The sequence below is a fragment of the Centruroides vittatus genome, unplaced genomic scaffold, assembly GCF_030686945.1.
Source record: "Centruroides vittatus isolate TY-2023 unplaced genomic scaffold, ASM3068694v2 contig_975, whole genome shotgun sequence".
Taxonomy (NCBI): Eukaryota; Metazoa; Arthropoda; class Arachnida; order Scorpiones; family Buthidae; genus Centruroides; species Centruroides vittatus.
The window spans coordinates 423,255-449,947 of NW_027122648.1; the positions used below are offsets into that span (position 1 = coordinate 423,255).

At 31.2% G+C, this 26,693-nt stretch overlaps 1 protein-coding gene across 2 annotated transcripts in view; it reads left to right on the forward strand.

Annotated features, from left to right (window-relative positions):
• The window catches only part of LOC136985681 (uncharacterized), a 73,354-nt gene that overhangs the window by 13,147 nt on the left and 33,514 nt on the right, over positions 1 to 26,693 (forward strand). For both annotated transcript variants that reach the window (XM_067283009.1, XM_067283010.1), the window contains one exon: positions 19,732 to 24,298. In XM_067283009.1, the coding sequence (XP_067139110.1) occupies positions 19,732 to 24,298 (4,567 nt within the window). The remainder of the gene's footprint in view (positions 1 to 19,731; positions 24,299 to 26,693) is intronic.

A 26,693-nucleotide genomic window follows, 5' to 3' on the forward strand; every position in this document is an offset into this window, starting at 1 on the left:
TATATACATATAGGCTTTGTAATGTTTGATAAACATAGTTATATTTGATAAATATGTACTTTGATTCCATACAAGTTTTCTCTTGCTTTTATATTATTGAAATCAAAACCGAAATTTCTTTAGCTTCTGTTTAAGTTTGATAAGAACAGAACAGTAATATGATTCTTGGTTGTTTCATTCTCTTATCAATAATGTCATCAAATGATTACTTTTCAAATGTAATTGTTAGGAAACTCAACAAAATTACTTAAATGAGTAATAATTTATTACAGGTTAAATTTATAAACATTTTTCATCTTTACTTATTTTACATATACAAGTAGATAAATAAAATTGACTAATGTCAGCAAATGGAGTAGTATAATTAGCTAATCTGGCCAAAGAGAAACAGAATAGTATTTCTTTTAAATTACTAAATATTATTCTTAATATTTATAAATTATAACTAAAAATTTAAAAATATTTAATTAAATATAATTCAAAATATTGTTAATTAGAAGTTTTAATCACTTTTACCTTTGCTAAATTAATATAATAAAATTTACAAGTTAGATAATTGGAATGCTATGTTTTATTATTAGTAATTTTGTAAACTTTCAGGGAAACATTATTTTAAAGTAATAATAATAATTAATAAAACTTTCGTGTAAAGTTTGAGAAATATTCTAAAAGAATATTGGATATTTGCCAGTGTGATCCAAACATGGTATATAGTATTTGGTTATATTTAGATCTGGTTGCTTGCACTGTTTGAATAGTGATTGTAAGTTCATAGGTCTGTATAACTATTTAAATCCTCCTTTTTTTTTAATTTGTAAATTTTATAAAAAAAACAGTAACAAAGATCATTTTATTTCTGTTTTTCTTTGATAATTAATTATAACAGTTTTTATTATCTTAATTCTAACAGAAATGAAATAATATAAAATTTCAATTTTCTTTAAAACTTATCATGTTAATTTAAAAATATCAATTAAATGCTCATTTAAGTTATGTGCTATGCTAAAATTGATTGTTTAGATTCATTGATAATATGTATTATGTACTTAATTGTTAATGCAATATTGCTTTGTTTATTGTTTAAAGAAAAAATTCTACATTTACATCTATATTTTTTTCAAATTTTTATTATTATTATTATATATATATATATAATAAAAATTTGTATTATATATATTTGTTTTATTCTGGTCAAATACATTGTACTTTATTTAAAGCAATGAAAAATCTTATTTTATGAGTTGAATTAATTTTGAATTTATTTGAATTTAAAAACTGTGGAGTTTTGTTTGTAAAATTTAAAATCTGTTGAATTCAGTTTTGTTGAATTGAGGATTTAGTGTAATATTAATGTTACTAGAACTATTTATTTCTTTATATTTAATTTTTACAAAACATAAAACTGTTTACTTTTTAATGAAAGTGAATTATATGGTCATAAATGATCTTTCTCTGAAGAGTTAAAAATGAACTATGAAATTATTTTCACTGGGAAAACCAGAAAATTTTTCTGGAGGTTTTGAATGAGTACATGATAAGATATAGTTAACTGTAAAATTTTGTTACAAATTTTATTTAAGTACTGGAATTTATAACTAGCCCTTTCAAAATCCTTTTATTTCCAGTAAAATATAATAATAATTACTTGCATGAACGAATGTTTTTGTATCTCTATTGAGATCTGCTTCAGGTTCAATAATATTCCACCAATGGAATGCCCAAAGTTCAAAAATTAACTGCCAATTAATTCAAGCATTCAAATTATTTGGTGCAAATTAATTTGGCTATTTATGTTCTACTCCATTATATACATTCACTGTCTGCATACTAATATTTTATCCCAAAATTCTATGAATAAGATGTCAATTTTGTTGTGGATCTTTCTGATATGTATATTGTCATGCATATGATATAGTATTGTTATCTTTATAATTTATATAGTTCTCTGCTCTGCTAGCTTTGTACATTTCCAATTTTTTCAATTCTCTTCTATGGTCCATTTGGAATGATTTCTTTATAAGGGTAGCATTCCCTAGGTCAGCATGTATATCTGGGTCTGACGCATATGTTGCCAATGCTGTGGTATTCTTACTTTTGTCTATATCATATTTGTGTTCTTTTAATCTTTTTTGTAGTGACCTTTTTTGTTGATTCTATGTACACTAAGTCTCTATCAAACCTATTATCTTTGATTGGTATTTTGTATATCCCTGGTGCTTTCATGTTACTCAGCTTGTCTTTATCATTTCTAAGTAGTTCTGTATAAATTATAAAGACGACAATACTATATCATACGCATGACAATATACATATCAGAAAGATCCACAACAAAATTGACATCTTATTCATAGAATTTTGGGATAAAATATTAGTATGCAGACAGTGAATGTATATAATGGAGTAGAACATAAATAGCCAAATTAATTTGCTCCAAATAATTTGAATGCTTGAATTAATTGGCAGTTAATTTTTGAACTTTGGGCATTCCATTGGTGGAATATTATTGAACCTGAAGCAGATCTCAATAGAGATATGAAAACGTTTGTTTGTGCAAGTAAATATTATTATATTTTACTGGAAATAAAAAGGTTTTGAAAGGACTAAAATTTGTAACAAATTTATATTTACTATATGAAAAAAGCACTCTTAAAAATCACCTGAAAGTTGCTTATATAGTAGAAATACAAATAAAAAACAAATGGTTTCTGATCTTTTTGATAGATATTGTTAGAGATTAACTTAGTATGGTTTTTTTATTAAATCCTTTGAATGAGTATAAGGCATTAATTTTAACTTTTAGATATGTGTAATAAGATTTATTTATTGTTTTTTGAATTATAAAATTGTATTATTTTATTTTACAATTACTCAAAATTAGACTGGATAAATTGTGATCATACACTGCTTTATCTTTTTTATTTTAATATTTGGACAGTTAATACAGGTGTTTTACTATTGTTACTGATTGTTAAAGATAATTTTTAAAACTCAAAATTACATGGCTAAGTTTTAAAACTTAATATTAGTTTTAACTTTTATTTTAAATAAAAACTTTTAAACTAACATTAATTATGTACATACAGAATTATTATAAATGCTACATGGAAGAGAACAACATGAAATGCTGAGGCTAGACCTCTGAAGGAGATTACACTGAGCCTCTAGTATAATGTCTGTCTGAAAATTTATTTACATGAATAAAATGAGATAGAGTAAGTACACAATACTTGAAAACAAGGACCTGTTCACAGCATTCATGTGAGAAAATAAATTGCAAAAATAACCTGTCTCAAAAGTATATGAACATCTATATTTTTTAAGTTTTATTGCTTCAAACTGCCATAAATTTTGTATCAACTGGATAGCTAGATACAACAAAAAACACATCTTTTGTGTTTTTTTAAAGGTGTGTTTTTTTGTTGTAAGCTTCAAATTGCTCAGAACATTGATCAGGCATATTACCAACCAGATTTCAAACAGTTTCAGGCACCAGTGAAAACAACTGCATTCAGACTACAGCTTTAACTTATCAACAGTTGTAAATTGATGACCTTGAGCACAAACATCCGCAGAGATGATATCCGCAGAGATATTCATTCAGTTTAAGTCAGAACTTATTGTTGGCCAGTCTATGATATGCACTTGGTTTATTTTAAATCCATAGTTTTTTTAATGCAGTCCTTATACTAACAACTTATTTCATGGAGTCTGCTAATTTAGCTATGATCTATCAGTGAAGTCAGATAGCCATGGCCATCTAACTTCACTGATAGATCATAGCTAAATAGATTAGAAAACCTTTTCTATAAAAATATTTTAAAAATCATTGTTTTTTATTATTTTTTTTCATACACATACATAATCTTTTAAGTGGTATGCATGAGTGCAAGGTACCAAACTAATCCAAATACCAAATTACCTAGGTAATAGCTGTATATCCAACCTGCTATATTTAGTACAGGAGTGGATACCTGACATTTAGTATTACTGTTAATCTAGGTTTAGGGTAATTTTAAATTTTAGAAGAGAGCTGTCTTTCAAATTAAGTTTATTAATACATTATTAGTGCAATTAAACTACCATAATAATAAATTAAAAATTAAATATAAGAGACTAATGAAATTAAATTTATCATTTTATTGAACATTTGGTTTTATATATTTCAAAAAGAAATGAAAAATTAATATAGTTCTTGTTGGCACTTATTATAGAAATTGTTCTATAATAGTGATGATGATGATAATAAATTTATTAGTCACATTAGGCCATAACCTGCTATTACAGGGTGTTGTTACATTGTATTCACCTTAATCATAACATTAAAATATCTTTTGGTATCAACTGTACATCTTATTACATTCATTAATTGAATTATTGGGTTGTTCGGAAAGTAATTTCGTTTTTTCCATAGAAAAATAAATGCAGTATTCTTATAAGAAATAAATATTTTATTGAATTATATATTGACCATTTTGGTCAAATACCTGTTGTCATTGTTTCTGGTAGTAGCATGATTTCACATTCATAAAAATTTTGATCGTTGTTTACAAAAAACTGATCCAAGTGATTTTTGACATTGTCGTTTCAACAGTGGCGTGCTGTGACATTTGATGACAGGGAAGCTGTGTTTCTGTAAGAAGCCGACTTCCAGGGGCAATCAGTTAATTGCGCGTCAGTGATGGTCTAGGGCAGTGGTTCTTAACCTTTTTATACTCGCGGCCCACCAAATATTTCATAATTTTTTTGTGACCCCCATTTTTTAATAATAATTTATATTTGATAATTTATCTATAATAAATTGATTTTTTTATTATTGCTTTATTTTTTTATATAATAAATGTAAATCATAACTTTATTATTTCATTATCTATTTAAATAACATTCAAACTTCACAATTAAACATGAAAACTCATTAATTTTTAACAGAAAATAAAATAAGAAACATGTCGATAAATCGATCCAATGTCGATGCTAAAACTAAACTAAAACTAAAACGCCCACTTGTGGTAAGGATTTTGCATAACTTTTGCAAAAATATTTAAATTTTCAAAGCCTACTATTTTTCCTAATTATTTTTAAAATTCCAAGCATTAATAGTTTCTTAAAATTGCTTTGGAATAAAAGAAGTAAATACTGCGGTGTAAGTAGCATATTTACATTTATTTCTTCTGTACTAACAAAGTTGTATGTAGGAAGAAATACAAAATAAATAAATAAAAACTAAATAGAAAAACTTTATCTTTCTTATTTCACTTTTCAATACGATATTCGAATTATACATCAATTTTCTTTTTATTATATTCTGAAAAAAATTTTGCATAATTTGGCGGCCCCCGGCAAACTTCTTATGGACCCCCAGGGGCCGCGGCCCCCCTGTTAAGAATCACTGGTCTAGGGTCCATTCGTATTCATTTGTTCGATAAGCCAGTAAAAACTGTAGACTTCTCTAAATGTATTTTTAATATCACAATTACATTCTGAATCGCTAGCCACGATATAAGGGCTAAAATTAAAAATAAATTATAAAAACTTACTCGGTGAAATAAAATGTGCGGTGGATATACATACCTGGTACAATATATTGTTCGATTGTATTAATATACTTTTAAAGAAAATTATAATTAAAATATAGCTTTGTAAAGAAACGTACATAAAAATAACATAAAATATTCTTTACTTTTTAAATCTTAAAACAATCCACTTAGTCAAATATCTTGATACGAGTAGCTAATGGATGGAACTAGTGACGGTCCAGGTAGGTGTGTAGTGAGTGTGTGCGTGCCAAATCCCGAGGGTGCCGATACCGGTCAATGTCAAATGCCTCTTTTGTCGCATCACTAGTATATCTCAAAGGATGCCACAGGGCTGTTGTAAATTTTAAACGTTTCTCACCGTAGCTGTAAAAATCTAACTATGTTAAACTTAATAGTCATTCGTTTTCTAACTAATTCGTTTTAATACCAGGTGTACACGGAAATCAGTTTCCCACTGTACTGAGCGAGTGATTGGTTCTGTTAAGCTTTTGTTGAAGTAAAATTCTGGCTCTTTCAACAGGGTTTTATTTATGTCCCCATTCCCTAATCTCTTAATTATTTAGTCACTTCTTAAGTAGAAATAAGTCGAAACCAGTTACTTTGTACCTGAATATCTGTAGTCTTGGGAAAACAGTGGAAAGACAAATTTTTATGACAACGGATATATAAATCGTAAATTTAAGGAAAATAAATTCTAAAGCTTTTTTTTTTGTACCATTGTATGTACTGTATGTCTCATTCATTAAATTTGGTTGTAAATGATGCTGCCAAAGTAACAGTTAATTTTTAACACTGTACTAGAATTGTACACGTTTTTTCTGCATCCCCTTACAGATGGGACATACTAAATCGTAATATCACCGGTTTAACATCGAAATCCGTAAGTAATATAAGATGGGAGAGCGGAATAAACGCAGAATAAATATATCAAATATTTTAATGGAGTTTTTTTAAACTCCTGTCAACTATACAGAACTATCATAAAAACGTGCCAGTAAACTCCTATCGGTTGGGTTGTTATAAATCTAGTCTAGGGTGGGCAACCCTTTTTATAACATGGGCCAGAATAAATTTTACGTTTTTTTCCGCGCCGTAGTAGTTAATTGACGCCTTCTTGTGACTCGTAATTTTTTTAGTCTGCAAATATGAAATAAATGAATAAAAAGTTAATTACTACATTTATTTCTCTTATCGTTTTCGAAAATTACAAAGAATTGGAAAAATAACTAATTAATAGTTATTTTTCCAATTTAATAATCTATTAAAGATCTCGCGGGCCGATAGAAACTTTTCGCCAGCCGTAGCTGGCCCGCGGGTTGCCCGCCGTTGATCTAGTCTGCTCATGATTCACATAATCGGGCGAAGGTGGCCGAATATCTAGCAGGCGGCTAACAGCCTACAACCGCTCCGGGATATAAAGTCGCGTACTCTTTACGCGTGTGTCGCTTCTACCAGCTAAACCGTGACGTTGGTGCTCTGTAAAGCGCATGCGCCAATGCCTATAATCTGGCTGCTTGGAAGTTGACACGCAGGTGGCTAACAGCCCACAACCGCTCCGGGATATAAAGCTGTACTCTTTACGAGTGTGTCGCTTCTACCAGCTAAACCGGGTGAGGTTGGTGCACTGTAAACCGCATGTGCTAATGCCTATATAATCTGGCTGATTGGAGACTGACCCGGTTTCGACATTCCTTCCGCCACCGAATTATTCGAATATACAATAGCAATTTTATCATTTTTTTTTCACACGTAGTATAGAAATTTGTAAAAGATACATAATGCAGTTATAATAAAATATTAATTTTAATTAATTCAAAGTACGTTAAAATATGAAAATTTATATTTTATAAAATTCAAGGGAAGGTCATTGGAAGGTGGAATCGGCGCTTCCATCGCTTCCAATGACGGCACGCCACTGTCGTTTCAAGTAAATGTCTTACAGTTAAAAAAAATTTGTATAGACTGGAACAAGTAATAATCTGAGTGTGCCCGATCTGGCGAATATGGTTGGTGTGATAACACATCCCATCTAAGCTATAACAGTTTCTGACGAGTTACCAAACGTGTGAAATTTAGCATTCTTCTTCTTCCTCAGCTTTTCCCACTCTATGTAGGGTCGCTGTTTCTGATGAGTCGCCTCCACTGCTCCCTGTCTTGGGCTGCCTCCACATTCAGATGCCTCCCTCTCAAGTCCTCCGCCACAAGATCCATCCACCGTCTCCGCGGTCGTCCCCGCCTCCTCCTCCCCCTCACTGACATCTGCATAACCCTTCTTCCCACATACTCTTCTTCTCTTCGTACCACATGACCAAACCACTTCAACCTTGCCTCCTGTATCTTTGCTTCTATGTTCATAACTTTCACAGTCCCCCTCACACATTCATTTCGAATGTGATCCCTTCTCGTAACCCCACACATCCAGCGGAGCATCCTCATCTCCGCCACCTCCATCCTTTTGACATGGGTTTTCCTCAAGCTCACAGTCTCAATAGCATACAGCATAGCTGGTCTCACCACCATCCGATAAACTTTCCCTTTCAACCTAAGCGGCACCCTCTTATCACATAACACACCTGACATATCCCTCCAATTCCTCCAGCCAGCCTGAATCCTGCCTGTCACCTCCTTATCCACACCTCCATCCTCCGCCACAGTTGACCCCAGGTACTTAAAGGTATTGACTCTGCGAAATATGTCTCCCCTCAACTCCAGATCCCTCTCCCGGGCACTATCCACCTCCCCACTACACATATACACTGTTTTACTCCTACTCACCCTCAAGCCCCTCCCTTCCAACGTGCCCAACCACCTTTCCAATTTAACCCTCAGCTCCTCTTTAGTCTCGGTGCACAGAACGATATCATCTGCATACAACATGGTCCAAGGCGCCTCTTCTCTGACCCCGTCCGTGATCACCTCCATCAGCATGTTAAACAAGAAGGGGCTCAGTGCTGACCCCTGATGTAAACCAACTCCCACCTTGAAGCACCGGGACACTCCAACACAGCTCCTAACCTTTGTGGCCACATCCCTATACAGTTCCTGTATCAATCTAACATACTTTTCAGGAACTAGCTTTTCCCTTAGACACCTCCAGAGTTCTTGTCTAGGCACCGTATCATAAGCATGAAATTTAGCATTATCATGGTAAAATACTACACTTTGTTTGTTGATCAATTCTGGCCTTTTCTATTTGATGATATTACTCAATTTGTTTACTTGATGGCAGTACACTTTCGAATCAATTGTGAATTTGTCTGGTAAAAGCTTAAAAAAAAGTTTCTATAAAATCCAACCATAGAGAGCATCTCTCATTAATAACACTGGAACCTATATATTGAGCTTTGAAACGAAACCAATTCGTTTTAAGTAATAATAAACGGTTCGATTTAATAATTTAATCTCTTAGTGATTTCACATGTTGTTATATGGCAGATTGCTTCAATCAGTATCTTTATTTTGTTTTCATTGGCTTCAAATGGCCATCCCGAATGTGGTGTAAATTGCCAGAACGCAATTTTGTAAACCAGTTTTGGCACTGTCTTTCTCTCAACACAACTTCTCCAAACATGTAACACAATTTTTTTCTTGTTTGAACGGCATTTTGATTTTTTAGTTATATAAAAGCAAAATATGCCAAAAATGTTGCTTTCGATTTTCCAAATTTGATGGGTCACCGAAACAAAACAATTGTACAGAACCAAACAAAATTTTTTACAAATAAGCCTTAAAATGTCAGCTGTCGAAGTATATAATGAAAATGTGGTTTAAAATGAAATTGGCTGGTAAAAATACATCTAATTCTTCTAGTAATAAAAAAATGAAATTACTTACCGAACAACCCAATAGTACAAATATTTTAGATTTTAAGGAGGTTGATTACAAAAGATTTTTGCATAATTGAATAATTTGTAAATCATTACAGTATTTGCTTCATGAAACAAATGATACATTTGATTTTCCTCTTTAAGAAAATTTAGTTGATTTAAATCCACTTTGTTTCTTAGTTCATAACCTTTTTTACTAGGTTCTGGTAGAAAATTCCACTGAGTTCGGCGTTAAGTTAGTTCCTTTTTTAACACTAGCACTTTCGATGAGTTTATAATCGTCGTCTTCAGGTGAAAAGAATGATTTTAAAAACAAACGTGCAGAATGTTCTACAGAGAACAGAATTTTTGAATTCAAAACGGGCATCCGGTAATTCCGTTAAGAATGTGCAAAATGATGTTGACATGTTCAAATTCTTAAATCTACGGTGCGAGCGGCACATGTGTGGAATTGACACTGCGATGGCGATACGATGTTAGGCGCGTTTCATTGTTTAAACGCCGATACAATGCTACCCACACCCTGGGTAGATCTAGGGTGGGGACATTGCATGCTTCCGTAGTAGTTGTGAGTAGCGCTTCCCAGATGAACACAAGCCTTCGATTGTTGCAACATTTTATTATTTCCGTTCTGGACCACAGGGGGTGTGATGTGTAGTGTGTAGTGTTAAAAAAGGAACTAATTTAATGCCAAACTCAGTGGAATTTTCTACCAGAACCCAGTTAAACATAGCGTGATCTCTTAACTTTATTTAACCTTTTTTACATTCACAAAACATGTGATATTTAGTAAATACCTCTTGACATCTAGGACAGTTTGTTTTTGAAAGCTCATAGATTCTATTGTTAACTATAATAATTTTGCTATTTAATCTTAGTTGAATAAAAAATTTCTTGACTGTAAACGACATGTTAGATAGTATATAGTTATTATTGAAGGAGTAATCCAACATAATTTTATACCATTTAGGTTCTCTTCTCCTATGCATTTCTTCAATGTCTTGAGCTAAAGTAATTTCCAATGAATTTTGGATTAGTTGCTTCCTTATAAAATCACTAATTTCTGAATTTTTTAATAATGGAGTTATAGAAATTCCATATTCATTGACGATATTTCTCATTTGACTAATCCAAGTACCTGTTTGAGGATTTTGACGAAACTTTTTATATTGCACATATATATATATATACATATATATATACACACATACAGGGTGGGCCAATGAAAACGAAACAGCAGAGTGTTCGTGTTTGTCCAAGCAAATCGCTCGGACAGGTCAATTTTATTCTCGAGGAGATATCTTTTGCAATAAAGTTTTTGCGATTCTGAATACAACAGACAACAAAAAATTTTAAAAATTCATTTATTTTATATTAACTAAACAAACATTTATTTCGAAAAAAAAAAAAAAAATGTTTGTTTAGTTAATATTCAGATTCGCAAAAACTTTATTGCATAAGATGTCCTCTCGAGAATAAAATCGACCTGTCCAAGCGATTTGCTTGGACAAACACAAACACTCTGCCGTTTCGTTTTCATTGGCCCACCCTGTATATATTTTGTTGGTAGATCATCATTGTCTCTTATCTTATAGAGAAAATTAATATATCTTTTAAAAAAGAAAGGAGTTAATTTGAATCTATTTAGTTCATTCTAAGAGCATAACCAGCTATATTATAGTCCAGGGTAAAAATTTTTTGAATAAATTTGTTTTGGATTATTTCAAATTTTTAATATTTTATTAGACTTCAAATTGGTGAGGCTAAATTGTTCTATACAATTTTATATAGAACCAATTTTTCATTAATCAATTTTGATGAATTTGAAGCAAATTCATGAAAATTGATATATAGAAAATTGTTGATTGAAATTTCATTATGCACTTTTGATCTAGAATCTTGTTTTCTTAGAGTCAAAAAGAAAATTTTATTTATTGTTATTTTATTTTTTTATGTTGCTAAACTATTTTCAATTAAAGTTGAATAAAAATACAGTTCAGTCCGCATAAGTTGACACCCCAAGGGGAAGTGGAAATGTGTCGAGTTATCCAATATGATGACTAAAATGAAGTTGAAAAAAAAACCACAAAACTTTAATTAGGAAAATACAGTAGTGCTTTATACAGGGTGCATAGGAGAGTCCCTTTAACCAGAAAATTCTTGCGAACGGAGAGAGCTATGCAGCTATGCAAGTGAGGTAACGGTATAGTAAAGCGACTATGCCCGACCTAATGCAAATGACAGCAGTGCCCCTAGTGGCGAAATTTGGAAGATAGGCAGTGCAAATCGAAAATGAAAACAGATAGAGCAAACTTTCCGATTAGAAAGTTTTAGAGCATCAATTAATTAGTATAAAACAACATGTGGTTCACACGGATAAGATAAATTGTATACCCAAAAGTGTCCAAAAGCGATGCACGCCATTTTGTGTGACGTTTGAAAGGAATAGCCATAGGTATGAAGAAATATGCACAATTTATTGCATAAAATACGTACTTATGTCAATACAGTTTGATAACATCACACAAAAAACAATGGAAAGGCAAACTGTCACACAGTGATAAGTTTTTGAACATACTCGACATTAACTTGTTATCACTGTGTGACAGTTTGCCTTTCCATTGTTTTTTGTGTGATGTTATCAAACTGTATTGACATAAGTACGTATTTTATGCAATAAATTGTGCGTATTTCTTCATACCTCTGGCTATTCCTTTCAAACGTCTCACAAAATGGCATGCATTGTTTTCGGACACTTTTGGGTATACAGGCGGCAATTTATCTTATCCGTGTGAACCACATGTTGTTTCGTACTAATTAATTGATGCTCTAAAACTTTCTAATCGGAAAGTTTGCTCTATCTGTTTTCGTTTTCAATTTGCACTGCCTATCTTCCAAATTTTGCCACTAGGGGCGCTGCTGTCATCTGTATTAGGTCGGGCATAGTCGTTTTACTATACTGTTACCTCACTTGCATAGCTTTAGCTCTCTCTGTTTGCAAGAATTTTCCAGTTAAAGGGACTTTCCTATGCACCCTGTATAATACATGCAATGTATCTCTCTGACCATCCATCAGTGGCACTAAAGTTGGTTTCTACTCCAAGTACCTAGTGATTTCCATTGTCTTTTGTTTCAGTATTGGTCCTGAAACAGGAAAGTTTGATGAATGAAATTTGCTGTAGCCAACGTACCAGAGCATCTTCGACATCTTTTGTATAGCAACTTTCTCTGGCATTTCTGAGACAGCCGTGACAAAGATCCAAGAAAAAGTTTCTTAATTTCTTCTTTTTTTTTCAGGATTCCCACCAATGTTGTTGTTGGAAGGTTTTTTTGCTTTGCAAATTCTGCTTGCAATGTTTTCTTACATTCAAATTCAGACACAAGTTTGTATTTTTTTTTCAGTGTAAGTGTTGTTAGCTTTCAGACACTCATTTCTGACAGAAATGTGAAACAGGTGTTACAAATAATGCATGACGTGAGAAAATGCAAAATCTGATTCTGCTGTGACGTTGATATGGATTGTATATTTTCTTTTTGTTTATCTGTTGTTATTTTATATATAAAAATACATAAAATGTTAAGGCATTTATATTAATAAATAAGTCGACTCCCCTCCTGAAAAAAATGACTTTACACTGCACAGTGTGGTGTGAAGTCATTTTTTTTCAGGAGGGGAGTCGACTTATCAGAGGTCTAAACGAGTGTGGGACAGCAAAAGTATGTTGATTTATCCAGTGGTGACGAGTTAAAACGGTGTCCGGAGTTAAACCAGAATTTTTTTTAACATTAATGCCTATGTAAGTCGGCTGGGACCACAGAAAATTGACTACTTAACTGATGGTGTGTAGTTATACCTACAATGACTTATACGGACTCGATTATATAATTATCTCTCTTTTTTCTATCCCTAAGTCCAATGCAGATAGAAAGTTCAAGCAGTTTTTAGTAGTAATAAAACTATCTAAATTCAAACATAAAAGAAGAATAAATAGAATTTTAAAAACTAAATATTAAAAAAAGTATTATTTTTAAAATTTTGAATAATAAATTAGTGTTCAACATTAATAAATTATTTATACTGTAATATATAGTACAGGTAACCCCCATATAACATGGGAGTTATGTTCCAAAAAATTACTGTGTTATGTGAATCCATGTTATATGAAACAAAGAACTAGTACAAAAATGGGGTTAGGTTCCAAAAATTAAAAAAACATGCTGCTATATTTTCATAATTAAAATAAATATCTTTATTTCTTAAGTGATACATATGAATATAAATTAAACAATGTTTTCATCCTCATCACTAAGCACTATTAACAGAAAATTTTTAATCTACATATCCAAAAAAGAGAGACAATTAGTCTTAAAGTATACTTGTAAAGATGTGTTGTCCCAACAGTCGGAGGTGCGGTTCAATGCCTAAGAACCAGTGACGGAATAAAGCAAGTATGGAATAAGGGAAAAACATCTGGCAACACAAAACGAGAAGCATCAAGATCTGGCAACACTGAAAAAAGTTTTGAGAAGGACCACGTGTATCGACAGAAGGCTGGAAAAGAAAATTTACATACTGTACTTAAGTACTAATAGTTCATGAAAATTATGCATGAAAATCTGATAGTACATACAACCTCAAATGAAAAATGTCAAATGAGGTATCTTTCGCACATAAAAGCTTTATCACGTTTATTGAACTGTTGTACAGGGATTTCCCTAATTTCAAATTAGATAAAGTTTGCTTTTAATGATTTTTATTACATTTCATGTTGTACGAGGGTAATCCAATTCTCAAACCATGTTAGAGTGAATCCGTGCTATAGAAGTGCCGTGTTATAAGGGGGTTACCTGTATATAATATATTTTTTTTATTCATGGCTAGAATACTATGATTCATAGGATCAAGGATCCATGTTACTATGTGAAGGGTGCAGGTTGTATAAAATGAAGCAAATCTCAAGTTGCTAGCATATACTACTAGCTTTAAATGTTCTAGAGCAGTGTTTTCAACCTTTTTTATCTCATGACACACTTGAACCTAATTAAATTTCCATAGCAAAATCACATGATTTAAAGTTGTGTTTTTAGACATTCTCTTACCATATTACTTATCACTTAACCTAATTCATTTTGTCTATGTTTTTTGTGAATTAAATAAACAGTTTTGTTGTTCCTTAAAATAGCAGCAGGTTACAACAATAGTTATGTAAATGAAAAGTATTAATTTAAATAAGAAAAGCAATTAGCACTAAGTCTTAATTTGCATTTAAAAGTGAGATGATAAATGCCTTTAAACCTGTCCAATGTCCTGCTATTTCTAAGTTAAAATAATTTGAACTAAATATGGGCAATTATAGATACATTTTTGATTTAAAGAAAATTTCATTTGAAATGAAATAACCTGGTGTTATGCACATATAATTTTGCTTATGAATATATAATTTTCTACTTTATGTATACATTTATTTATTATAACAATGAAAAGCTTGAATATCAATTTAGAGGTTTTAACTTTGACATGTGTACTTATTGTTGTTTGGGCTTCTTTTGAAAATAATTTACTTGATAACCTTCCAAAAATTTTGATCACAACTTACAATTCATGGCACACTGGTTGAAAATTACAGTTCAAGAGTCTTGTTTGGGTAATGTACAGCTCTTGGTCAAGAATTGTGGAACAACTGGTGTATATACTTAAAAGTTTAAAACTATAAAATAAAATAAGTACACTTCTAGCTTCCAAATCTACATTAAAACTAATAGCTTAACAACACAGCTAAATGAGAAGGGCTTATTACATTAGGATGAGATGCAAAAAGAGGTACAAGATAATCAGATATAAATTTCATTGATTATGGGAATGCATTTCTGGTGCTAAGACCCCTCAACAGCCTGTTTAAAGAGTAGAACATGGCAGTTAATACTATGAATATTTAAAATATTGTATTAGGACAAAATTTCATTCCAAATTTCATGTAGCATCAAATATATCTATGTCAAGAGATTTGAGATCAAGATTAACATAAAATCTGTGATTCACAACCTTTTTAGAGCCAATACCTCTTGGTTGCATAAAATCTACTCCAATTTCCCTTACCATTCTTTACTCTTTACATCTGGTAACCATTTATGCAATGTTCCCTCTTACCCAGTTTGTGAGTGGAAAGAATTATGTTGTCAACGAACCTTCCCTAGCCTCTGTAACAGCACCCTATGTCCACACCCCCAGCCATTTGTCCTTCTGGTCACCATCATTTGCACTCTTTCCACATGAAGGTGGTAGAGCTCTCCTTGGAACCATTTGTCTAAACTTTCAACAACAAAAATCCTATTTCTGGCAAAATTGTGACAGTCAGTATAAACAACAAAATGTAAAAAAGGTAAAAATCAATATACAGATTATAATTTAATGGACTGTAATTAATTGTTTGTACACTTTTGTATTAATAATGATGATATAATAGGTCAATATGAATTTATTCATACCTATTTCAACATAAAGTCTACTAATAGTAAAATTAAATTCAGTAAAGTAAATTAACTCAAAATTTTTTGCTTTTTAAATTTAATTGATTAAAATTAAGTCATAAAAGTAACTAATAACCTATTATTAATAGAACCAATTTTGTTTATGAAGACATCTTTATTTGACTGTGCTAGACTAACTGCAACCATCAATTATGTTTATTATTGTATTGTACAAATTTAATTATGTTTAATATAGTATTATCTATTATTGTTAAAATTAAGCCATAAAAGTATCAAATATTTTGTATACTTAGTACACTGAGTTTGATACCAGACTATAATCTTTGTCCTAATACAATATTTCAAATATTGTATTAGGACAAAGATGCCATGTTCTACTCTTTAAATGGGCTGATGAGGGGTCTTAGCATTCTCATATCAATAAAATTTATATCTGATTGTCTTGTGCCTCTTTTTCCATATTGTCCTGATGTGATAAGTTCTTCTCATTTAGCTGTGTTGTTAAGTTATTAGTTTAAAACTATATTTAACTAAACTTTGTCAAAAAGTTTTTAATGTTTATTGAATGAATATTATATAAGAAATAAAAATAAAACAAGTGGATACTGTATATACTACAAATTATTCATTATAACATATTATGCCTTTTGGAAATATGTTGAAAAATGCATAATTATCTTTTTAGTCATGTCTATGACCAACTTTTAGATAAACTCTACAGTCTGTAAAGTTTATGTTGTTCAGTAGTGGGATAGTATCCATTTTTAATAATTTTTGATTACTTTATATAAACATTCCAAAGCCTGATTGGTGTAGTATTTTGAATTCTGTTTATTTTTTATTTAAAAAATACAATATTATCTATATAAATATAATACATCTCAAAGCTTGATGATATGTTAATAAACCAACAAACACCTAAATAATCGGGCTGTTGTATGGCTATAATTAAATAATAAATACAAATGAATTTGGTATAGAGGGAAGCGTTAGGCATCATTAAGACAGTCAGTATAAACAAGAAAATGTTTATACTGACTCTCTATGTCATCTCTATACCAAAGTCGTACGTCTGGAAGTGATGACTGGCTTGGGGTCCGGGTGGCGCAATTGGTAGCGCACTGCACGGCAAGCGGAGGCTGCGGGTTCAACCTGGGTTCAACTAGAAATGGCGAGACTCATCAAACAAAAATGCAAAGAAGCCAACACCAGGATTACAGACATGAAGAGAAATTACTTGATTAAACCGAATAAAGATATTTGATGGAAAAACTTGCCAAGTGTCTTTGGAACACAACACAACACTAGTATTTACTAAGCCTGGATTAAAAATATTTATAAGACAAACCATGTAAATAATGCTGAAATATGTACTAGTATAATAATAATTCCACACCATTTCATAAAATTTTTATCTTCTAACACTTAAAAAATTGACAGCCAATTTACTAAGAGCTAAGTAATATATACAGTATACTAGATGAAAAGTATAGATCAGACTCAGAACCAAAAATCCAATACTGGATTTTTGGTTTTGTGAGTACCACAGTTTATAACAACTTGAAATTGTGACACATCTAGTTAGAGTACTAATTAACTGACTGATTTGACTGATAATTACTCTGCATTATTGAAGCTGAATTGTGGAAGAGTACTTTGTCAACAAAGACAAGAGAATGTGAATGTAATACAGTATAGTTCCATGAATGCTGACCTGGTAGTGTGTGTTACTTGAAAAGTTCTAACAATTTTAAGACTTTATTCTGGTGACTTCTCACCTCAATGCAAATTTTAAAATACATTAAAGAAGTTTTAACTAGTAATTGTCATAAAATTTTGATTTTTTAGCAGCACTATTCTTATGTTTTGTTTGCACAAAATATTGCTTTTTTTTTGAGTTTTGATTAACATTGGTTCCTTACATACATTGGCTTCTCTAATCAATTTAATAATAATGTAATAATAATAATAATAATAAAGAGAACTATAGAACAATGCATATGAGCAAGCAAGCATATAACATATATATATATATATATATATATTATGTATATAGATGCATTCAGAGTGCTGAAGATGAGTTGCAATTCCTTTGCCTTGAATTTTGAACAGCTGGTAACTGGATAGCCAATTATCAATTTGAATTCAGTTAATGAGGCATGTTTAAAAGTTGGACAGAAAATAACTCTTATATCTTTGTATGTTTACAAATCAGAGAAACATGTAAACATTACAAATGTCTACATGTTTACAATCATGTGTCAGTTTGCTTTAAGATAAAAGTTATTTTTCAATGCAGCTAGTATTTATGTAAATATGTTGCTCTGCCAATAGTGAAATAATATATTAACAACAAAAATTAAATTATCTAAGCAAAATCAGGTATTTCCACTTGTTTAGATAAACATCAAAATTTAGGGATTAAGATATATACTTTTTCTGCTGTTTTTACTTTTTACCTTTGTTAGATTTAATAAATAAATAAATAAAACTCAAGAATACTTTGGAAATTCAATAATTATATTATATATATATATATATATATAATTATTGAAATTTCCAAAGTATTCTTGAATTTCAATTTCAGCAAATTGACAAATTGCTGAAATTGATCAAGTCATTACAATTTGTAAAGTAATGACTTTATCAATTTGAGTGAAATTTTGTACCTTAATAGAAGTAATAAATGGTAAAATGGTGTGACATGATAGAGTCTGAATTTTAAAATTCAACCTAGACCAGGAGATATTGGAAGGTCAAAGGTCATCCCCATGTTAATTTAATAGAAAAATTTTACATTGTAAAAATATAAACAAATGACACATGCTACTCAACATTTAAAATAGGGTGAAGCTCTTGCCAATTTCTTTTCTGAATGCCAATCTTTTTCCCATTTTTCTCAAAAAATTCACCATAAACACCTTAATCTACTTACATTAATGTATTATATCTAGAACAACATTTATTATGTAAGTTAAGGAAGTTTTAGAACAAAGGTAAGAATCCACTGCTTATGCAGATTGACAAGTTGCATTAATTTAGTGCCCCTAAATGATCTAATGTGAGTTTGTAAGCTGTTGTTACACTTCAGTCAGGGATGAAGTTTTCTTAGTTTCATTAAATACATAAAGGAACAAGATATTACTTTCCTCTGTGCTAATCCAGTTTTAATAATAATAATTAATACGGTAGAGCATTAATTATCCGACCCCTGATCAACTGTCACATCGGTTAACCAACTGCATTCTAGTTGGCAAATTCAAATGTCCGCTAGTGATGTGGCCCTACAATATTTGGTTGTCTTGGCTACTTTAATATTATTTTTGTTAAATTTTTGCGTGTTTTAGCTGGCAACATTGGCTCGACCATGAAAGGGAGGCCAGTATTTAAACCAGGCTTAATTTTCTATTTTTTTCTTTATTTTTGTATTTATTTTGTGCAAAATAAAGAAATAATTTTTAACGATACAATAGTGATGCTTATTATTTAAAAAAAAATTTTGTTAGGCTTAACACCAGTGAAAATTCAATGTGAAGTAGGTTAATAGCGATATACTAATATACTAATTACATGGGATATACTAATATACTAATAATGTATTTTTTCATACTTTTCGGTTATCCGTTTTTTCAGTTATCCGACCAACCCCAGTCCCCAATTGAGTTGGATAATTGATGCTCTACTGTATATTGTTTGAATTTACTGAGCAATATAAGTTAAATATCTTCATATAATAAATTTATCAGCTGATATTCTAATTTTCATAATATTTGCAGTACATATATCTTTCTAAGTATAGAATTAGAATTTGTTTTTGAAAATACAAATATATACATATATAATTAATTTTGTATATTTACTTGTAATTTTTTATTCTTTAGATCTAGACCAATGAAAGACAGTACATTTGAAGATAAAATTGCAGAGAGTTCTCTCTCATCTCAAACTAAAGATAAAAGTGGTCAAACTGTAACAAGTGGAACATCAGTTATGTCGTCATCAGTTCTTTCAGAAAGGAGTAATATTAAAAAGCCTGCTACAAGAGGCAGATTAAGAAGAGCTTCTAGGCAGAGCATAGAAAATGGAGAATCAGGTGATGAAGCTTGCTGCATGAGAATTGGTGGGATGATCCGTAATAAAGCTTTTGATTTGGTGCCACAGACTAAATTACTTTCTTCAGCTAAGCCAAAACTAGAAACCAAATCAAAAGTCAGACGGCATAGAGGAAGTCAAGAATTTCAGAAGAGTGGTAGTGTTGGTGATGATCTTTCAATTGATGGTAGTCGTGGAGTAAGATTTGTAGATGATGATGAAACAGAATCATCTACTGATTACAGAGACATTGATGAAAATAGTGTATTTTTACTTGAATTTGCATGTCATTCTGATGCACAAACAATATCAAGAGGTGAAAGCTGTATGGACTATTCTGAAAGTGGTTACTATACATCAGATGTAACAACAAAAGATGATGATAACATTCCTAAAGAAGTAATATCTGACAAAGAAAAATTTAAAGAATCTCAAATTGTTGCAACAGCTAAAAATGTAGATATTTGCTTGACAAAAAATGAAAAAGATGTTTTTGATTTTCAAAAAACAGGTGAAAATTCAGAATTGGATGCTATAAAAATAGGAACAGAAAATGGAACAGATGTGGAAGTTGCAAGTCAAAAAGCTGATGTCAGTTTGGATGAAACATCCAAAGAAATGTCTCACTCTGATGCTACAGAAGATGCTATACTTATTGAAGATAAGAAAAAAATTAAAAAAGTACCTAATCAAACTAAAAAGAGAATAAAATCTCCACCACGGCCCCCACCACCGCCGCCACCACCACAAAAGTGTGAAGAAATATCACAGCTGGTAATTTTAGATAATGAATCAGTTTGTAAAAATGAAATTAAATCTATTGAAGATGAACAAACTGTTAATTTGAAAGAGGAAGTAAGTGATTCAATACAAAATGAAGATATTGTACTTCCAAAAGAAATAGAAAGTAAACCTAAAAAAAGAGTTGTTTCTCCTCCCAGACCACCACCTCCAAAGTTGAATGAAGTAGAAAAACTGGAAAAAGTAACCAAAAGTGAAACTAAATCAGAGTATATTAATCCATTTGTAGAAGAAACTAAAACAGAAGATGAAGCTAAACCAGAACTTGATATTATTGAAAATGAAGCTAAACCAGAACTTGATATTATTGAAAATGAAGCTAAACCAGAACTTGATATTATTGAAAATGAAGCTAAACCAGAACTTGATATTATTGAAAATGAAGCTAAACCAGAACTTGATATTATTGAAAATGAAACTAAATTAGAACAAGTAAATATAAAAGAAATTGAATTGAAGCCAGAAACTGTTAATGAGGACAAAAATATAACAGATGCATGCAAGTTAAAACAATCATTTCCAACTAAAAAAATATATACATTTCCAAGAAAATATCCACCTCCAATTCCAGTTAAACCATTTGCTAAAAAAGAACAGAAAGAAAATGATGTAGAGTATGATAAAGAAAACATTGAAAAGTCAGATACTTCTAATAAAGAAAAAGAAGTTTCAAAATTGTCTTCTGTATCACCAAAAACATTTCCCAGAAGTGGAAAACGTAGTCCAATGCGAATCACTCCATTGAAAAAAATAGAATCTGAATCAGCAATGAAATCTCCTGAAAAATCAATTCTTACTACTGTTGTTAAAAATTCTTATCTTGATGGACTTCAATCTCTTCCTTCTCAAAAATCTCCAAAATTAAAACGAAATATACCATCTCGGCCACCACCACCATTGCCTCGTATTCAACATGGTAATGCTACAAATTCTCTTGGAGATTCTGAAGAAAATAAAATTATAACTGAAGATAAACAAGAGTTTCCAATTGAAGATAAAATTGTTAGTAGTGCTTTGAAATGCAATACAAATAATGTAAATCTTGATGAATCATTACCAGTTGAACAAGATTCATCAGAAACCATTGAGAAAACTACAGCTCCTTTAGATAGTGTTGAAAATGATGATGACAAAAAGGTAGCATTAGATTCTGAATGTATTGATCACCAATTAGACGACACACACTGTTTTACTTGGCCAGTTGCAGCAGAAAGAAAAAAGAAAAAATTAAAATCTCCACCAAGGCCTCCGCCTCCATCAGAACTTCATAAAACACCAATTGTTACATCAGAAACAAAGATTAATGAAAATGTAACTGAAATCTCAACTTTAGATTCACGAGGGAGAAAACGTGTAAAATCTCCACCTAGACCTCCTCTTCCACGTACTCGATTACCTAAAGATGATAAAATTAATGGAATGAAAAATAAAGATCAAACCACAAAGTCTCCTCCAAGACCACCATTACCAGATCAAAAACCTCTAAAAAAAACAGATGATTATAGCTCTAAAGAGAAAGTCTCTGGTGAAGAAACTGATGGAAGACGAGTAGTTTCTCCACCAAGACCACCACCACCAATATATGAAAAACTCCCTAAACAGAAAACAAAATCAGATGTAATTTCTGATGATGCACAAGAGAAACCTTCAGTTGAAAGTAGAAAATCTGTATCATCACCTCCAAGACCACCACCACCAATTTATGAAAAGATCATTACAAAGATAGAGGATAAAGATTCTTCTGATAAAAAAATACCTGAGCCTCTTGATAAAGTAACAGAAGAAGAAAAAATAGAGAAATTGTCTAGTTTACCTGAAACTTCTGTCTCAGAAAATTCAGCAACAACAAAAAAACGAGTGACATCACCTCCAAGACCACCACCTCCAATATATGAAAAACTGCATTCCAAAAAAGATGAAACATTAACACATATTTCTGAAAAAGTATTAGAACAAAAAATAGAGCAGTCTCTAGAATCATCAGTTCCTGTATCACCTACCTCATCTATTGCAATGCATGAATATGAGGAAATAAAATCTCCTCTAATTTTTGATGAACAGTCATCTAAAAATTTGTCTACACTACCACCAAAAGCACCTCCCAGAGTTAAAAGAAATAGATCTAGAACAGTAGAGATAGTTAGTTTAACAGAAAAACCACAACGAAGGAAACGGAGAAGTCATTCTCTCTCTGATTCTGATGTTTCTAAAAAACTAGAAGACAGAGACTTACTAAGTGTATCACCACCCCTCAAGGACATAAAAACTCTGTATACTACTGTTCAGAAGGAACGTGGAAAGATGACATTTCAAGAACCAGATGTTAGTGAAGAAGGAAGAGCATCCCCAAGTTATGATAAAATGAAATTTAGACCATTGCCACCTCCACCACCACCACCTCGATCTAGGTCGAGATTAAGTACTTCTCATTCTCCAGCAAGTTTAAGGAGAAGTTCTATAACAGATGATACAAAACCAGAAGTTAAGCAACAAGATATTGATTCTGAAATTAGAAAAGATACAGCTGGAGAAGATACAGAAGATAAATTGGTTAATTGTGATGAGATTGCAAATATTTCAACTTCTTCATATTATACAGTAACAGAACAAGAATCTGATAAAAATGAAGATGTTGACATTTTAGAGAATATTACTACTGTTGAAGGAAGTGGAGAATCAAAATGTGCATTTTTTGTAGAAAAATCAAAACCTAAAACTGAAAGAAGAAAATCTCAGAGTCCAATAAGATCTAAATCTTCTAGTCCAACAAAACAAAAATCAGGTACCTCCAGTTGGTATGATGAAAGTGATGTTTCTGGTGATCTTGGAGATGTTGATACATCTGTGAGCTCTCAGAAAGAATCTATGGAAGGAATCAACAACTGTGAAGAAACTAAAGACTCCAGTAATTCTCCCACTAATAAACAAAAACAAGGAAAATCAAAAACAGAGACTTCAAAAAAGAGTAGCAGAAGTTCAAAATTTTATTGTGATATTGGTGTAACTACAGCTGGAGAACTGCAAGATGAGAAGGAAGTAACAGAAAGTGAGCGTCCAGTTTCTTCAGCTAGTTTTGTTGAAAAATCAATACAGACATCACCAGAAAGAGAACTAAGTTCAGTTAAAGATGAGCATTCAGATGACACAGATGATTTATTAGATCGTGCTCGAACAGTACAAATGGAATTATGTTTAATGTTAGAAAGACGTAAAAGAAGAAAAGCTCAATCAACAGATGACACAAAGAGTTCATGTTCTTATTCTCCTTCACCTAAAGCTCTTCCTAGACATAAAATAAAACCTTTAGTTGATGTATTATCTGATCATTCTCCTCAGCCACAATCTACAGAATTCAGACTTCCTATATCGAGTGCACGATCATCTAATTCTGAATTAAGTTGGCAAGGATCATCATCTGAAGAAAGTGAGGATGAGAAAGCAGACCATTTACCTAGTTTTCTTCAAACAAAGAAACAAAAGAAGGCATTTTTTATTGCAAGAGAAATTATGACATCTGAAGAAGTTTTTCTTAGTTGTTTAAAGTTATTGAATGAAGTAAGTTTCAAAATTTTGAATTGTTTAATAACAGTTAAAAGTAGTAACAATAATGCATTGTAATCAAAAATCAATATTACATGAACAAGATGATTTTATTATGTTTTCTTCTCAGTCAATACTATTTATAGAATTTTATTTAATGATAAGCAATTACTCTTTTCCAATAACAACTTTATAAAACTATAAACATAACGTATATTACAAAACATAGCATAACATATATTGCATAAAACGTAACATATATTACATAAAAACAAGAAAATTCTCAAATTTGGATATCTTATGTTCAACATCTCTAAAATAACAAATACACTAACCTTATGTTTCTCCCAGCAGGATGGAGAAAAAGTTAATACAAAACAAATGCTTTTGGTCTGCTTCAGGTTGATAAAATTGCTTTGATACTGAAGAAAATATTTGTATGAATTTAAATTCAAATTGTAACCAATGAGGTATCTGCAATTGTAGTTGATGTAGTAAGTCTTCTATAACAATGTGTCTTATAGGACCTGGGTCTTACAGGTCTTATATGCCAGGAGTGGCCAACTTTTGTGCACATAAGATCTACTTTTTATCGTAAAAATGTGTCGCGATCGACTTGTTGTCATAGGCATAGTCTAAGTGGGGAGAGGGGAGTGTGAAATGCATACTATGTTTATACACTGTGTTTGAGTACGAAGTGCACTCACTCACTGCTTATGAGTCGAGTCATAACTGCATGCATACAGTTGCGTTCGGTTACAAATATAATACATTAAGTCACGACATTGCTAGCGATCGACTTGTTGGCCACCCCTGTTATATGCCATACATGAAAAATTTTGTTTTTCTTCTTTAAAGTTGATACATCTTCCCTGCTTTTCTGCTTTCTAGCACCTCCAAAATCTTGAATTCTGTTTCGTTTGTTTTTATAATTGATCTCACTTGTAAGTCAACTTGGATATCATTATCATTAGAATATATTGAAAGGGCAGTGGATTGCCTTTCATTTTCTGTCCAATTTGTATTTTATTATACATTTTTTAAAGTGGTCTTTTGGTTGAACCTATATATATATTAGGTCCTCTAGGAATCTTTTGTCCCTAATTGGTATTTTATAAATCCCAGGAGCTCTTTGGTAGTTAACACTTTCTGGTCCTTTTTGCCATGCTTCTGTGTGCTAAGTTTTTACTATATTTATACAATTGTGCTGTTTGAAAATGAATAACTTCATGGTTTTCATTATTAAACTCTGTTAAAGATTATTTTTTCCTGTTTAATCTTATATATATTATGTGAGGATTCATTGATATAGTTTTGATTTTACATACTATTGCGTAACAAAATTCAAAATTTTAATGACCTGCCTAAAGTAACAGTTTTATTCTTAAATGTAACTTGACCAATCAAATCTTGGCACTTTAAAGTTGTTATTTTTAAGATTTTTAAAAATATAACAATTTTAAGATGTACTGGTACATACACACACAATTTGTCAACTTATTGAGTTATTGGCCAGTTAAATTTGTGAGATGGAGAACCTGATTTTGCTCAAAATTACCCCTGTCACTCTCCCCTGCAGGAGAAAATTTCAAAAAATCTCTTTTTTAGTGTACATTCTCATGGCATACTCTACTAAATCGCAGTCAAAAATGCAAAAAACTGCATCTAAAATAGTACAGTAGAAGTTGAGTTCTTCAGGGTAATCGTTAACCCTCTACCTCTTCCCTGTGGGAGATTTCCAAAAATTTTTTATTACAGTGCATTCTCATGGCATACCCTATTAAAGTGCAGTTAAAAATAAAAAATTGCATTTAAAATAGTACAGTAGAAGCTGTTTCTTAGGATAAGTCTTAATCCTTTCTCTCCCTCTCCAGGGGGGAGAATTTTGATAAATCCCTTCTTCGTGTATGTTCTTTAGTGTACTTATTTTTATTATCATTATTATCAACCCATCTTGATTATATTATATGTTTATTGTAAATTTTACTTTTATATATAACAGAGGGAAAGTATGGAGACTGGTTAAAAAATGACCCCTAAGATATTTACATTTTTGGACTCAGGCCTTGAAATGTTGAGAAATGCAAAAAAATTTGGGGTTTTTTCTGTATGTATGGATGTTAGTGTATGTGGGGCATGATTTTGTTTGCCCTCTTTGAAGCTTAATAACTTCTATTCTTTTTGTCAAAAATTTCTAAAATTTTGTAGGGAGGCTTGTTTATTAGGGGGGATTGATGATGATAAATTTTGGTGGTTAAAGGTCAATGGGATGGGGAGATAAAGGGGTTTGCTTCTATATCAAGTAGGGTCAGATTTAATGATGATTTTACTCATTATTAGCATTTACAATTTTATATAAAACCCATCAATGCCCTCAAAATTAAGCTTTTTGTTATTTTATAATAGTTAA